This window comes from Cuculus canorus, chromosome 5 (assembly GCF_017976375.1).
Source record: "Cuculus canorus isolate bCucCan1 chromosome 5, bCucCan1.pri, whole genome shotgun sequence".
Lineage (NCBI taxonomy): Eukaryota > Metazoa > Chordata > Aves > Cuculiformes > Cuculidae > Cuculus > Cuculus canorus.
In genome coordinates, this window is record NC_071405.1 from 22,081,088 (window position 1) to 22,097,601 (window position 16,514).

The 16,514-nt window shown below is 37.2% G+C and overlaps 1 protein-coding gene across 2 annotated transcripts in view; it reads right to left on the reverse strand.

Moving 5' to 3' along the window:
• Positions 1-261: 261 nt before the first annotated feature.
• GALC (galactosylceramidase) overlaps positions 262-16,514 on the reverse strand; it is a 35,419-nt gene continuing 19,166 nt past the window's right edge. For both annotated transcript variants that reach the window (XM_054068211.1, XM_054068212.1), the window contains exons 8-17: positions 15,703-15,858; positions 13,547-13,671; positions 12,275-12,402; positions 11,715-11,804; positions 8,433-8,522; positions 7,968-8,112; positions 7,260-7,440; positions 6,337-6,500; positions 4,709-4,785; positions 262-2,941 (exon numbers count right to left, since the gene is read on the reverse strand). In XM_054068211.1, coding sequence (XP_053924186.1) covers positions 2,798-2,941; positions 4,709-4,785; positions 6,337-6,500; positions 7,260-7,440; positions 7,968-8,112; positions 8,433-8,522; positions 11,715-11,804; positions 12,275-12,402; positions 13,547-13,671; positions 15,703-15,858 — 1,300 coding nt within the window. In that variant the 3' untranslated portion in view covers positions 262-2,797. The remainder of the gene's footprint in view (positions 2,942-4,708; positions 4,786-6,336; positions 6,501-7,259; positions 7,441-7,967; positions 8,113-8,432; positions 8,523-11,714; positions 11,805-12,274; positions 12,403-13,546; positions 13,672-15,702; positions 15,859-16,514) is intronic.

Consider the following 16,514-nt stretch of genomic DNA (forward strand, 5'->3'; position numbering starts at 1 on the left):
AAAAACAGAAAGAAGCAAAATTTATATGGATCACTATAAAAAACTCATTTTAGTAACAGCACAAGTCCTAATGCATATGGATTTTGAGATATTTGTTAATGAGGACTGTTTGGCTATTCAGAGTGCCAGGAAAACTCTTCCAATGCAATTAAGCTAATGCCAAGCATATTTATCAGGAGTCACAATGGCAAAACTGTCAGCTCTCTTACTGAAGGAAACCAAGACCCATTTACAGAAGCATTCCACATAAACAAAGGGGTTTTAAGCGTTTTATTTGTCTGTTTAGGATGATTAGTATTTATAATCAACAACATAAATCCACCCCTCAGTGAAAAACCTGACAGCTTGTTATTGCCAAACATATTACAGCTTGCTGAAGGGTGAAGAATTACAGAGATATAAAGATGAATAACATTATATCACCATTAAATCACTTAGTCTGTTCATAACAGTTTAATCCTCTAACATTATAAATTAAGATTAGAAAAAAAAACCCCAACAGTTCCAGTGATAAAATACATTGTGTTTAGTACACAACAGTACAGTTTATTACACTAGTGCATTAAAATGTAAAAAAAAAAAACAAACAAAAAAAACAGACAGCTCCCTTTGCAATAACTGCATTACTGCTGATCTCTTACACAAACACTGCTGGCAGTGTCACAAGTTAAGTCTCCAAGAGGTATCCTACTAGGAAAACCCATCACAGCCAAAATAAGTGTATTCTGAGAACTAGTTCTACACTCGTATTACTTGAATATGAACACCTAAAATTAGATTCCTTCACATCTGGAGTTACCAGTGACATCCCTTCTGAAATCAAGCAAGCAATGAACAGATTTGCATCAATACTTCAATCATCAAATGAAAGTGAAGTGGAAAAATGGCTTGCAACCAGCTAAGTAAATAGTTACTTAATAGTTGGAAAACTCTGCCAGGAGTCTTAAAGCTTAGTGGTTTGGATCATTTTTCAATGTTACTAGCGTGTATGCAACTTGCACATATGAATGATTCATGACCAATCAATGGCAGTTATAATAGCTAAAAGATAAAACATTTTTACTTATTAGATATGGAATTTTGAGATCTCTTCTCTAGAAGCTAATCTGGAAGACAATCTTTATAAAAATTTTCCAGTAATGATTCATATGATATTAACTCTATATTAAATGACAACTTTGAAGACTGAAGTTAACACTTACTGGAATCAGCCCTCAAAACAAAATGGATCAGAATAATAATTAGTATAAATCGAAGTATACTGCAAATCTGTTTCTCAAGATAAGATATTGCCTGTTACAGAGAGCCACATACAGATACTAGTGCCCTACAAAGTCTGTGGAACTACTTGCTTGTCAATTTAATAGGATGTGAGAAAAGTAGATGGACACGGGAGGCATGTTTCTTTATGGCAACAGACATCTTCATTCAAACTGACCAACAGCAAACAAGAAAAATTCAGAAGCCAACTGAATTTGGAATGTGTGTGATGAAAATCCCATTCAGTACCTCATTTTCTCAATGCCCTTTTTTTTGTAGCAAAGTAACTTGGAAAAAGAAATGAAACAGCTAAAGAGAATCCCTCCTTTCCTAAGGATTTGAATTTCCCTCTGGACTTTATTCCCTGATGCCCAAGAAAAACACTGCCTGGCAAACTAAGCAATTCTGTATGCATCCACCTGCTGTCACTTATACTATGACTTGATTGCAAGCTCTTATGGGCAAAACCTGTTTATTTTTTTAATTTTCTTTTATGCCAGGATGTCATAGGTTATCTCCTCTGTGTTACAGTAACATCACAGGCCAAATAACATTCAGATTCAATTATGTTCTGATCTAGGCTTTAGATGCATCAAAAGTAAGAAATGGCTGCCGAAGTTTCTAGGAACAAAAGGCCAAATCTTCCACATGTGACCTGACATGAAAGTAAGCAATCCGCTTGCCAGCATCCATGACAAAAAGTTTTTATTCTTTGCAGCATGCAAAATACCCACAAAGCGATCAATAATGAACTGCAAGTTATGGCATCTTTTCATCCATTTCAACTCTTTCATTGGAAAGAGGAGGTAGTTTAGAAGTAAGGCACATCCTTCACTGCCTGATTAGCCATAAGTTACATTCCCATTCCACTGTAAATACAATCTATTAATATTTTAAGGCTGGCAATGAAATTTGTAAGAAGTAATCACAAAGTACTCAAAGGCACTTCTAGTACTGTAATGTCCAGCCTCCAACTGTAGCAGAAAACCAGACAATACATCTTTCTTTTACCAAAAAAAAAAAAAACCCAAAACAAAACAGAAACAAATCACTTCATCCAAATGAAATTTGAGAATGACAGACCTCCAAACGTATGAGGCCACTGGCTCAAAAGGCATACTGGCATTTAATTCTTTGTTTTGGAGTGAAAAGAATGGACACAATCATGTAAGTGCTGAAAATGCAGCTTGAGATGCCTCTGTCTTCTGTTAACTTCTAAAGCTATCTTAAAAAGCAAGCTGGAAAGTTAATGTTGTTATTAAAAGAGATTTAAACTTGTGACTTTGTTTTCATAATTACTTTGAATTAAAATTTACCCACAAAAATCAAAGGGCAAAAAAATCTCATAGCAACCACGGGATAAAGTTACAGTCATGTTGATACCTACTCAAGTAAACCTTTAACAAAAAATAAGGACAGAATGAAGATTCCTTGCCAACAGATCAATCTCAGCATAACATTAAGCTGTCCTCAAAGTTTGAAGTGGCTCGTATTCAAAGTAATACGAGAACTGGGTTCTCCAAATGTAAAATCCTCCTTAGCTAGCTTCAACATGAAAATTGTCAAACTGTGCAAACTCAAACGAGCGAGTTCCAATAGCAGCCCAGCCGTTACTTGGTTTTGAAATGGTGACATTCTCCCACAGTGGATAACCATTTAACAGTCCTGAGGCAGAAGTTCCCTGTCAAAAAAAGGAAAAGTTAGCTTTGTAAAATCCAGTGATTGTGATGACAGCGAGCCTATTCACATGGGAGAAGAGACAAGGCAGAAAGATATCAAACCAACTTTCAACTACATTTCACACATTTTCCATGCAGAGGCACTTCTAAATATTGCATAGAATCCTCCAGTGCCCATCAGCTCTATGAAACAAATCCAATGCCTTTACAGCGAATAAATATAAGGCTCATCTATCTCCTAATTCACAGCTTGGCAAACAGTATAGAATCTGAAAGGTAAATAGGGTTTCCTTTCCCACTTGTGTCAGGCTCCCTCAAATAGCTCAACTGTCTCAGAAGGGATATGATACACCTGGCACTGATTCTGCAGAATAAGGCCAAAGTCAAAAGGAGAGAGAGAGGTATTTTAATCATACAGCTGAAAAGGAGAGAGGACAGCAGAACTTTTGAGTATCAAGCTGCCACTAGAATTAAAAACAGTTTCAGGAACAGTCGCTATTTCCAGTGTTCCACTAAGCAGTACTTAGGGAAACAAAGTACTTAAGTTTAGTTGTATAACTTAATCTGAAAGACAATTACAGACATAGGTAAAAGCAAAGACTGTCTTTCAAGAAGGAGTCAGTGTGAGAATTCTTTAAAGAGGGCTCTGCATTTTTTATCATTACATCAAAGGCATATTTGGGACAAAAGACTTCAACAGCACAGATGGAAGTTTGTAGCATCATCATTTTAAAATTGCAGCTACTGTTTGGTGGTTTAAGCAATTTACGCTCATCTTTAGTACTCCCATTCAAATGTCTCAGCCCGTTTTACAGATATCAATCACTGTCATGAAGTGTGGGTGTACAAAAGCCAGAACTAAACTACATCCATTCCAGTGAATGCCTCAGGTACAACTGTCCCTTTAGCTTTCAATGTGAAAGCACAAAAGACAAAAAGCAGTTTTTAATACTTACTGACATTTTAGAATGAAGGAAAGACTCGATACATAATTTTGGAAGAGTTAGCTTCAACAGAAGATCAGCCCAGCTAGGATTGAGGCTTCCTCACTTTTCAAGCCCCCACACCGCAGTTGCAAAGGTTACATTAGGCAAAGGGATTAGGCATTCAGGAGAACTTAAAGCATTTTAGTTACTTGCACCAATGTCACACCCAGCTAAGTGCACAGGTATATCTCAAATAGAGCTTGGGACTACTTTCCTCACCAAGTGACTATGGCCAAAAGAGGTGCATTGCAGGGGAGGTAAAAATGTAAACAGGCTTCTCATTACATGTGGTCCATTTTTCCAGCAATGCTACGCCCATGCTTCTTCAATACAGGAGAACAGGACTGCAGCTCATTTGACTTCCCCAGTCCTTAACTAGCTCCATATACAAGGCCTTAACATGCAAAAGGAATTGGCAGGAGCCAATTGTAAAACAGAGGAGTTTAGTAGTTCACTGGCAGTCTTCAGAGCAGGAAGACACTATCTTTTCATTAGTTTAAACAGAAGATTTGCTTCTACAATCCTCCTGTCTCTAGCTTTAAACTCATCTTTCCAGTTATTTTCTATACCCTACCCAGTTTCACAAGATCTCTTTAAAAATACAGACAGTGGAACTTGATACGGTATTTTAACATTGGTTTAAAATAACAAAAGTATCACTTATATTTCAGATAGGGCAAACTAATGCAAGTAGACGGTCAATAGTATAGCATAGTTTTGCCTAAAGCAGTTAGGACCGGAAGTTTCATAACTGGTTTGCTAGCTTTTTGCCTGTGTCCTTACCTGAATATTGAGAGTAAGTGTGTGCCACGCATTATCCCGGACACCTGAAAGTCCTTTCATTAATATTTCTTCTCCAGCTGCAAAATATGCTTAAGGTTAGCAAAGTGTTATTTCAACCCTTTGCTGAGACTGGTAATACCAAGCCAGAAAAAACAGTATCTACTTTACAGAAGTGTTCAGGACTGACATCTTACCAACTACAACTACAGCATGGAAGGCTTAACATGCAAACCTAGACTCTACGATATCAGTGCATTCCCCTGATTTGCCAGGATTGTTTTTCCACTGAAATCTGCAGTGCTCCTGGGAACTTAGCCTGAGAGTATGGGTTCTTGTAGTGTGACAGTAGCTATTGCTTTGCTTGTTCTCTGTGTTTATGCATTGGAACTTTTTTAAATCAGGAGGTTTGAGTTGCTGCATCACCTTTCTGCTCAATTCTAGTCAAAATATAAACAAAAACTGAATGTGACAGACAATTTGGATGGAAGACCTGAAAAAAATTTAGGGCCACAAATAGAGTCTCCAATTATTCTACAGAAAATTTTAGCTGCAAGTTAATACAACATTCAGGCTTCCTTCTAGAAAAATAAAAAAAAAATCACTGAAAATAGCCACACAGAAAAAATTACCATATTTTGTAACAAACTCAATCTTAATTAATGAGGTGGTTAATCAAAAGTCTCTCATTTCATCTAGAAAAAATATTTTACATCTTGAGAAACTAATTGGGTAATGTTGTGTCTTATTAAAAATAAATCTTGAAGTTGATTCTAAACATCAGTAAATTTTTACACGCATCTGAAACTTAAGTTGCTACGGAGTTCAACATTGCAAAGTTTCCCTAGGAAGCATCTGTAGGTTAACAAAAACTAAAGTAAAGCCTTCTTCACGCTACCCACCCATGGTGAAAAAAGGAAAGGGAAGCAATAAAAAAAAAAAAACCCACAAAAAAACTAGAAATTAGAAAATATAGCTATCAAATAGCCTTATCTTCTATTTTGAAGGTCCAGTACAGTGCGAAAGGGTCATTTTAGTCTGACACACTGTAAATCTAGAACTTGTGTTTGACTTATCAGAAAGTATTGAAAATTTTAATTTATACTCATGAATACACACAAGTGTTAGCATCACAAGCAAAACATGCTCTTTCTCCACTGAGCTAGATTAACAGGAGAATGCATAATTTGTGGAAACAGTAGGCCACTTGCCATCATCACCTAAGCCAGATGCATGTAGATTAACTTGCACTGCTCTACAAGACAGGTCATTGAATTTGCAGTAGGATTATCTTTTTAGGTTTAGTATAAGAATACAGATCAAACCCTTATGTAATTAATATTGTATCAGAGTATTTCTGAAAAGCAAATGGATTTGCACTTGCTAGTATAAAATCAATCAGTATTGTCATCATAAAATAACAAGCAGAAAGCTGAGGCTGAGAAGTGGACCACCCAGGAGCCTTTAGATGCCCTCTTAACATACAAAATGTAGCCATCATTGGAGCACAACGGATTAAATTCCTACTGATGACAACTGAATTACAAAATCTGAATGTTAGATACTTTTATCAAGGCTATCAAAATGACATATCCATATGTTAGCATGCACTTCAGCGAAGAGCCACATACCCAGATCACCAGTGACTCTGTAGGTGCCATCTGCAAAAACCCAGAAGAAAACTCCTTTGGTACGTCGAACATATATTCCACCATTGTCAATTCTTCCTGCAATAAACACGCCTCCATCATGCGGTTTTTCTATGTAGACATCACAAGTGACTGTGAAGTTTACCCTATAAAAAACATTTGGTGTTTTAGCAAGCAAAGAATATATTTTTTGGCAGGCAGTAAGTAGAAGAGCATTCTCTACATAGTACAGCAACATCCTTGAGGAAAGATTTCGGATTGCTAATTGTGACTTACAGACGCAAGATGTATACGACTTGTCTAGATTGCTCGTTTCCCCCCCAACTGTCTTAGGAGGAGCAATTCTTATCAGAAACCAACAACAAAAAGTGAACTGCCAATTATATTTTAAAAGAAAACCAAAAGAAACCAAACCCCGAAAAAGTCCACAAACAGAAGGTCTGCATCTCCATAGAAAAGTAGTCAGGTCTACAAAATGAAAAGTTGCTTTTAGATAACTATATCAATTCCAAGATTCAAGGTCATAGCACATCTGCTAAAATTTGATCTTTATTTTTCTAGGAGTTTTAATAAAGACCAAGCCTTAAGTAATCCAGATCTCTCGCCCAAAAGTCAAAACAAACTTTTTTTTTTTTTGAATAAAATGTCCAAATATGTTGAAATTATTTGATTTTCCTGAAGTGATATTTAAGCTCAACAGAGAAGCACTATATTACACACATAACAACAGCTGTAAAGGAGAATAAAGCAAAGGAGTACCAGAACAATCAATTGAGACTGATGAAATAGCTAACAATCAAGCAAGACAGCTAAAAATTAAGTAATTTAAACTGAAACAGGTGTTTTTAAGACTCATTTAGACAAAGAGACAGTTGATTTCCCAGTAGAAAATACTATTTACATACCACTTGAAATTTCCTATGAGACTGATGGTCTGGTCTGCATCAGAAACCCAGGTGATGGGTCGCTGAACCACCACCTGGCGGAGTGTGAACACATGATCTCCTGGGTCAGAAGCATTTATGAAGTATTCGAATACACCTGTCTGATCTGCAAAATTCGGGGCTTCACTGAAAGGTGGATTACCTGTTCAGAAAATAAAACACATATCAACATCAAAACATTATTTTTCTTCTGTGTAGTCTTGTTTTCAGAAATTTCCTCTGAAAATATACTCCAGAATTTTGACTTACTCTATCAAAGCACAGTCTCCAAAACTGAAGTTTCAGCAGATGAAAGATGATTTTAGTTTTGGTTTTGCTTTTAAATAGACCCCAGTTTTAGTAAACACAAAGTAATTTATCTTCTTCCTTATTTTCCTTCCAGAAACAAGCTCACTATATTTATGAGCTATATTATCTGCATCAAGAATTTAAAATCAGTTAGCAACCACCCAGTTACGACACAGAATTAAATACACCTCATTACAGGTGAAGTATACAGGTGTCAGTTGTTGGAGAAGCAGATAGAAATAAGCAAAAATAAAACACACTTTGAGACTACCTCATGTCACTTGCATTACAAGACTGAAATAACATAACTGTTATCGCCTTCCTACACTAAGACTATAGCTCTGTGTGAATTAAGTTTTAGATAAGAGAATTCTGACTTACGAATATTGAAATCATCTTTGTAATTTGAAGGAAAGGGCTGAGGTGGTGGGGGCTCTGGGCAACCACATTTCTGCCCTGTCTTGAGTGTGGTTAAAGTGTAGACTTCATCCACATTGAGATCTAAAGAAAAACTTCCCTTCCACACCTGGAATTAAAGAAAGCTCAGCTGCAAAAATCAAACAACGAAGCAACAAAATACCCAAGTTTCTGAAATCAAGGAGATCCTCTAAATTCCTGATTCAAGGCAAAAGTCTGCATAATGTCTTGGCATTTTATTTCTGAGCTCTTTTGAAAACACCTTTCCTGCCAAATTCTTCTTTACCTCCAGGTAAAAATTGTAGTCTAAAAGGAGCTAATAAAATATGCTTTAAGTATGCAGTTTAAGCATGAAAGTCCAGGAACTCCAGCAAAGGCGGAAGAAATTCCTGGAATTGCAGAGAGACTAATTAAAACTAATCAACTTACCTTTACAGGCTGAAGTTGCTGGAAAAGACTAGAGTTTCCACATTCAAAACCAAGTCTCGAGTGCCACACTTGAAGGGTTTCTACCATATACTACAATAAAACACAATATAAAATTTAAAATGAACCCACATCATGAATATTCACCCTGAAAATCTTAGTCCTAATTTTTGTTATTTTAGAGCTGTTGATCACATTACAGGCCACCACTCTATTCAGCTAGTTTTACGGACCATACATCAATAAGCCATTGTCCCTAACCTTTAGCTAAGCTCCTGTTTTTTTGATATTCATTTTGAATAATGTACTTTTCTTACAGATCTCCAAACTTCTGCAATCGACAGCATATCAACTACATTCGTTACAGATTTTAACCATATTCAAATCTTATAATTTTTTTTTTTTTTTTTTTAGTAACCTGGATGAACTATAAAGCAAGTAACCTAGAGTTTGGTTTGGATAAGCTGTTGGATACTTCCTACAAAAAGAGCTGTAAGTCACAAGTGATGCTCAACTACTTTTCAGAAGCAAACCATTTTATTGCCAGAAGTGTTGTCCAAACTTATCTTCTCCTAAATGAAAGAAAAATAGTGCCACCAAAAATCAAATTCAAAATAAGCAAGCACTTTCAGCTTCTGAGAAATAATCATCCAAATCAACTAATAAAGATTCAATTCAGTTTACACTGTGGAAGGATCATTCACATTTCAGAGGGAAAGTCAGTTTAGCAAGACTGAGAAAAAACAACTGGGAGATTCTCAGAATATGCAGCTATCGATGGCTGCAGGCTGTTCAGAAGAGACAGGTGAGGAAGAAGGGGCAAAGGAGTTGCCCTCTACATCAAGAAATAGATGGAGTGTGAAGAGCTGTATTTGAAGAACAGCCATAAGCAGGTTGAAAGCTTATGGCTGAAAGTTAGAGACCAAAGAAACAAAGGGAACCTACTGGTTGGAGTCTACCACAGGCCACCTGATCAAGAGGAGGCAGTTGATGAAGCTCACTTACTCCAGCTACAGAAGGCATCACACTCAAAGGCTCTCGTCCTGCTGACAGACTTCAACCACCCAGACATCTGCTGGAAGAGTACCATGGTGAACTGTAGGCAACCCAGGAGACTCCTGGAACGCACTGCAGAGAACTTTTTAAGCCAGGTAATAGACATATCTACCAGGGGAGATGCAATACTTGAGCTGGTGATCACCAATGTGAGCGAGCTAATCAGGGAAATAAAGGTTGGACACTGCCTGGGATGTAGCAATCACACTGGTGGAGTTCACAGTCCTGAGGGACATGGGTCAAGCAAACGGTAAAGTCAGGACCCTGAATTTCCGGAAAGCAAAATTCCAGCTCTTCAAGTAGTCACTCAATAGAACCCCCTGGGAAACTGCCCTCAGGGAAAAGGGAGCAGAGCAAAGCTGGCAGATCTTTAAGGATGCCTTCTAACGAGCACAAGAGCTCTCCATCCACAGGTGCAAGAAGTCTGGCAAGAAAGGCAAGAGGCCAGCACAGCCAAGTTGTGACCTATGGCTCAAATTAAAGGGCAAGAAAGAAAATGCTCAGACAGTGGAAGCAGGGTCAGGTATTCTGGCAAGAGTATAAGGACACTGCCGAGTTATGCAGGGATGAGGTCATGAAGGCCAAGGCATGGCTGGAGCTGAACTTGGCGAGGGACGCAAAGAACACAAAGGGTTTCTACAGGGATGTAAATCAGAAAAGGAAGGTCAAAGATAGTGTACCTGCCCTGATGAGCAAGATTACCCAGCTGGCAACAATAGACAAGGAGAAGGCTGAAGTACTCAACATTTTTGCTTCAGTCTTCACAAGCAACCTCTCTTCCCCCAACTCTCAAGGGGACAGGCTGCAAGATGTGGACTGGAAGAGCAAAGCCCCTCCCACCATAAGAAAGATCAAGCTAGCAGCCACCTGAGGAACCTGCATGTACGTAAGTTCATGTGACTGGATGAGATGCATCCGAGAGTTCTGAGGGAATTGGTTGATGTAGTTGCCAAGACACTCTCCACGATATTTGAAAAGTCATGGCAATCAGGCCAAGTCCCCAGTGATTGGAAAAAGGGTAACATTGCACCTATTTTTAAAAGGAGTAGAAAGGATGACCCTGGGAACTACCAACCTGTCCAGTGCCTGGGAATATCACGGAACAGATACACCTAGAAGCTATGCTAAAGCACATGGAGGACAGGGAAGTGATTCAAGACAGACAGCATGGCTTCACCAGGGGCAAGTCCTGCCTCACCAACGTAGTGGTTTTCCATGAGGGAGTGACTATATCAGTGGACAAGGGAAGACCTACACATGTCATCTCTCTGGACTTTTCTACGGCCTTTAACATGGTCCTCCCGAACATCCTTCTCTCTAAATTGAAGAGATACGCATTTGATATATTGACTGTTTGGTGGATAAGAAATTCATTGGATGGTCACACCCAGAGGGTAGTGGACAACAGATAAAGGTCAAGATGGAGATCAGCGCTGAGTGGTGTCCCTCAGGGGTCTGGTTCTGGGACCAGTGTTGTTTAATATCTTCATCAATGACAAAGACGACGGGATTGAGTGCATGCTTGGCAAGTTTGCAGATGACACCAAGCTGAATAGTGAGGTTGACACCCCTGAGGGACAAGATGCCACCGAGAAGGACCTTGACAAGCTGGAGAAACTTTTTAGCACAGCCTGTAGTAACAGGACAAAGGGTAAATGGTTCTGAACTAAAAGAAGTTTAGCCTAGATATTGGGAAGAAATTTTTCAAACTGATGGTGGTGAAACACTGGAACAGATGGTAGATGACCTGTCCCAGGAGACATTCAAGGACAGACTGGATGGGGCTCTGAGCAATCTGATCTAACTGAAGATCTGCAGGTGGGTTGGACTAGATAACCTGCAAAAGCCTCTTCCAATCCAAACCATTCTATGATTCTATTTCTCTTCATAGGAAGAACAACATAACCTACAGTATATAATCAACTGCAGTTACACCTCTAGGAAGGAGCTGATAACTCGAAAGGTCATGGCGATGCTGGCTGGTCAAACTATGTTCTTCAATATCCAGATAATCAGACTAGGAGGTAGTAAATCTACAAATTCAGTTATGACATTACATCTCATGGTAGAAGCACAACTAGAACACTTAAAGTTTTGCCAGGCATGTAACAGCCTCTACTATTGGAGGTAAAGAACTCCAATTTCTTGCTAATCCGTGATATTGTCTTGCATGTATGGATAGCAAATTTGTTTTACAAGACTGATCAAATGTATTCAAGGTCTACTTACAAATGACCCTTTGAGGCAGAAAGTTGCTCTTTGAGGTTTCACACTGTAGTGAGGCAGTGGAGGCCTGATACATTGAGAGTGATTATGAGTCTGAAGAAAAAAAATAAACGTAACAGAAGCAACATACGTTACTAGAATGCACCACATGGCAATGTTTATGAAAAGCATACAGCATAAACTGAAATTAAAAAAGCAACATAGGATCAATTTGCAACCATTTCTTTCACTGTTACCTTAATATCTGCAATTACACTAGCCTAGTAATTTCATTTCAAAAACCGCTTTAAAAAAGCACAATTTCATTTCCTTCCAGAGCGTGTCATCAAATTAAAACTAATTTGTGATATAGAGACGACACATTCAGTGGGCTCCAGGAAGATTCAACAAGACATTGAAAGTTCAGATAGAGAAAAGAACTTCTAGTAGTCCCAATAACAAAGATAGAAACATCAAGGAATACAATTCACAGACACTGAACTACATAAATCAAAACACATTCTTCACAAAAAGTAACATCTCCTTCATGTTTTCTAGTTCATTGTATTTGCTGATGCACATACCATAGTTTCAATGATGATGGTAAGGTTTCCTAGGCCATCTGTCAGAGCTACAAAACTGCCACCTCCTTTTAAGTGTCCATCCACTTGCAAGTACGACCAGCCTGGCTGAGTAAATTGTGTTGTGTGTGCTGAGACAAAACAGAACAAAAAGCAGAAGAAAATAATGAATTAAAATAATTAATTAAATAAAACATAATACCATTTGTAGTCTGAATTAAATTTCTTTCATATGTTCTTATACGATAAAAACTTGATTTCAGGCAAGAAAGTAATGGAACTTCCAAAACAAGTTCTATCTACAGAAGAAGAAAGACTGAAGAATTATAACAAGGTACAATTAAAAATATCAGCTCTGTGACAGATGAAACAGGTAAATGACAGTGACTAATTAGACAACAAGAAAAAACTATTACACCATTATGAAAGTCAATCACGTACATTCAATACGAACATCCATCCCAGTTTAGATTTTCCCACATCTCTCTTTTTTATTTTTTTTAACAGTTGAGCCAGAGAAAGCCTAGATGGGCATCTCATGAGAGATAACTAAATAAGCAAGGTTTTCAGCATGTAAGAGTACCAAAAGAATATGAGCTAGATCACAAAAATCTTGAGTAATATGGAAAGACGAACAAATGCTCAGTTGTTTTGAAAAGTTCATATGAAAGTAGGGCCACTTTTTAAAATTCTTCTACATATACAGATAACAAGCACAACAATAAAATTAAAACATTTGCCTTATTCCTTCTTTATTTACAGCACTGCATATGCTACCTGCTCTACTGAACCGTGGCAAAGACAGTAAACTATTACAGGACTGCAGAGTAGCAAGTGAATCCATGTGCCCACAGACACAATGTGAACACATTCTCTCTTCTTGAAGTACAAGGAAATGCTGACTTACACAAGCCAAGAATCTCTGGTTTTATGTTCCATTTTCTCAAACTGAGATGTAATGTCTACTTAAGGATTAAAAAAAAGGAAGAGGAACTAGGAAAGTACACTAACCTTTACGGGCATTTCAGATCAAAATATTTCAATAGTAACAGCTATAAAAGGCAGTACCTTTTTAATTTCAGCTGTATCTAACAGTCAGGTATTAAGACTTCCATTGTTACTAGATCTTGTTTTTCCTATTGAAAGGAGGTTGGTTGGTTTTTAATTTCTTCCTCTTTAAAGTATTCACAAAACTTTCCACAACACTGAACAGTCTCAGAACATCAAGTTATGCTCTCTGTTAGATCACAAAGCTTTTGCCTACAAACTCTTTACCTGTAATCCAGATAGGAGCTTCTACCTTGTAGTGGCCACTCCATGGCTCTTGTGCCGTCATTAATCCACATCGACCAAAGGGCAACTCTTCATAATAACTAGCCACCAAGTTCCATGCAATGGTTCTAGAAGAAAAACAGGTTCATTTGTTCTGTTCATAAGGACAGTATTACATTAATCTAGTACAAGAATTTAATCCTCTTTTTTCTCCAGCATACAGTGAAAAGAAGTTTAAGGGTCACCCGCAAAATATAAATAAATAAATCTTTTCAGCTAAAGAAGAAAGGAAAAAAAAACATACAGGAGATGCAGATACATCAACTTCCAGTGTTGAGAATTTCTTATAAAATTGATGACAATTTCTCTGAATATATCACCATAAAAAGCTGCACATTAAAGGAAATGTGTACTGAGGGTTAAAGACTCCATTCATATTTGGTTTTCTTCCCGTTTTTAAAGGCAAAAATAAGTTATCAAGCTTTACAGCTTTTTGTTGGGGTGATTTGGGTTTGGTTTTTTTTTGGTTGATTGTTGCTGGGAGAGAGGAGGATGGGGCATATTTAAGTATCACTGGAAAAAAAAAATCCTTCTTTTATCCATATTAATAACAAACAGATAGCAATGCTAACCAGCCATCCTACAGGAGTTGTCGCCATTTCAATAAGTTGTCAGGACACTAAGGTTAATTATTTCAGGTCTTCTCATCTGATCTTCACTGAAAATATTTTGCTAGGACTTTAAATTTAAGACCTGTGCACCATAAGCATAGAAATACAGCTTAATAAAGCAGCCCCGTAGAAAGCAAAAGCTGGCACGTTGTTCTGCAATAGCATATAGATGAGCGCAAAGGCCTCATATTCTGAAGTCATTGCCATAGGTTTATCACATTATATATACATCGCAGAAGAGATCCTGAAACCTATAGAAGTTGCTCATAAAATAAAAAAACTTTGACTTGTAAACTCCACAACTTGCTCACATTAAGCTTGTTCTGCAGAGTTTCAAACTTAGAAAAGGAACGTAAAGAACTCAAGTTCAAAGTAAACAGGCTTAGCAGAAAGATAAGGTGTCTTTCATTAGAATGACTGTTCTGAATACAAAGGCCAAGATAACTTCAATATTGGATATATGACCTTGGAACTATTCCACAATAATTTCTAAATCTAATACAAAGGTCTGGCTCTTAGGTTGCTAAACAAATGGCACATTTATAATTACAAAGGGCTTGAAAAAAAAACCAAATGGAAAGACTACAGAGAAAGATATTAAAGTATGAGAGTCAAGAGGCAAGCAGAATGGCCAGGAATTCACAGAGGAAATAGTCATCTGTTAGGAAATTTCAGCTTGCACAGAAGGAGATAAAAGATTCATAGAAAGAGGTGACTCAAGAAACTTGCCTTTACGAGTATCCAAGCACTTTCTGCTGTGTTCCATTTCAAGCATGTCAGACAAAACCTTCTCTTTATGGTTCCAAAATGAAATTACATAAAAACTATAAGCTTTGCACAATTTGCTTACATCTCAATGTCTACATTTCCTTCAATTAGTTTTTTTTCTTTCAGACAGTAACTGTTGCACTGGAAAAAAAGTGTGTTTTCTATTTTCTTCTACAATTGTAAGTTATATAACTTCAAAACAAACAGAACACCTTTCATTCCAGATTTAAGTTTGGAAAGAAAATATGCAGGAAACAGTAAAGGGATCAAAAGACTACAAGGTTTAGAATGGACTCAGAGAAAGTAGCTTAATGGAAAAACTAGATAGTGACATTCATACTTACAACTTTTAAGTGTAAACAAACTGATAAAAACCCTAAGAAAGATACAGGTAAATTAGCTTTACTGTTATTTTCTTCCAATGTTTTTACTTTTTCTTAAGAACACTCTGGTTTTAACAAATATCAGAGTCTCAAAGGTTCAGCTGCATAAGCTATTGGATACTGTGGAATAGTAACTCAAGCATACATTAAGACTTATGGGACTTTTACCCCAGAAACAGGCAAGCACAGTAGACTTCATACCTTACTGTATTTGAATTCAGACCGACAGTGAAGAGTTTCAGTTTACCTACTATCTTACCATAGCAGACGGACACGTTACATATTCTCTTAAATAAATCTTATATATGAAGTTGGGAAAATGTCGCACAACACTTACGAGGTCATGTTTCCATTCACGTAGTTTTGGTTCAGGATCCGAGCCCAGCAGCCTGCACCTATTTCATCATTGAAAGTGCTGTAATCTTCTGAAGACCACAATTTCTTCTTAGTTAATAGGGCATTGGGGACTGTTTTTGTTCCAGGATAGTGAGCCCTACACAATATTTTAAAAGGAAAGAGCAAAGAAGGAATAATTTGTCTTTCTACACCCATATCCTGAAAAGCTGTTTCTTAAATCCTGACATATGCATATATATAAATACAAGCAGTACTTTACAAAAAGTACAAAAAAAAGGGGGGGGAAGGAGGAGTATTAGACAGCTTTAAACAACATTACACAGGAAAAAAAAATCTATAGAATTCTAATTTCTTGCACTAGGACAGAGTCACCTTTACTTGCATAAGTGGCAAGAGAAATAATTAAATACAAAGACACTAAAGCTATTGAAATAAATAGGAAATAATAGGGGTAATGAACAGCATTAAAGTCACACGGAGAACAAATCAGTTCTAAAGGCAGAGTTCTTCAGTGCATCTTCATTGACAGCTTTGCTCCATGAAAAGCCTGCACACTTATAACATTCTCATTTTGTCTCTATAGTATGAAATCAGGTAAAACAGTTTCACCACCAGCTGAGAAATGAATCATTTTTTTTTCTCTGCTCTTGGAAGCAATTTACTGTTAAAGAACAAAATTTAAACTGTATTTCCTTTCCACTTACACTGATGTTAACCAAAGGGGTTTGGTTTACTTTCATTTGTGTCTAAATTAGTCCTTAAAAAGCAAGAGACAACTAAGGAGTGTGTAAC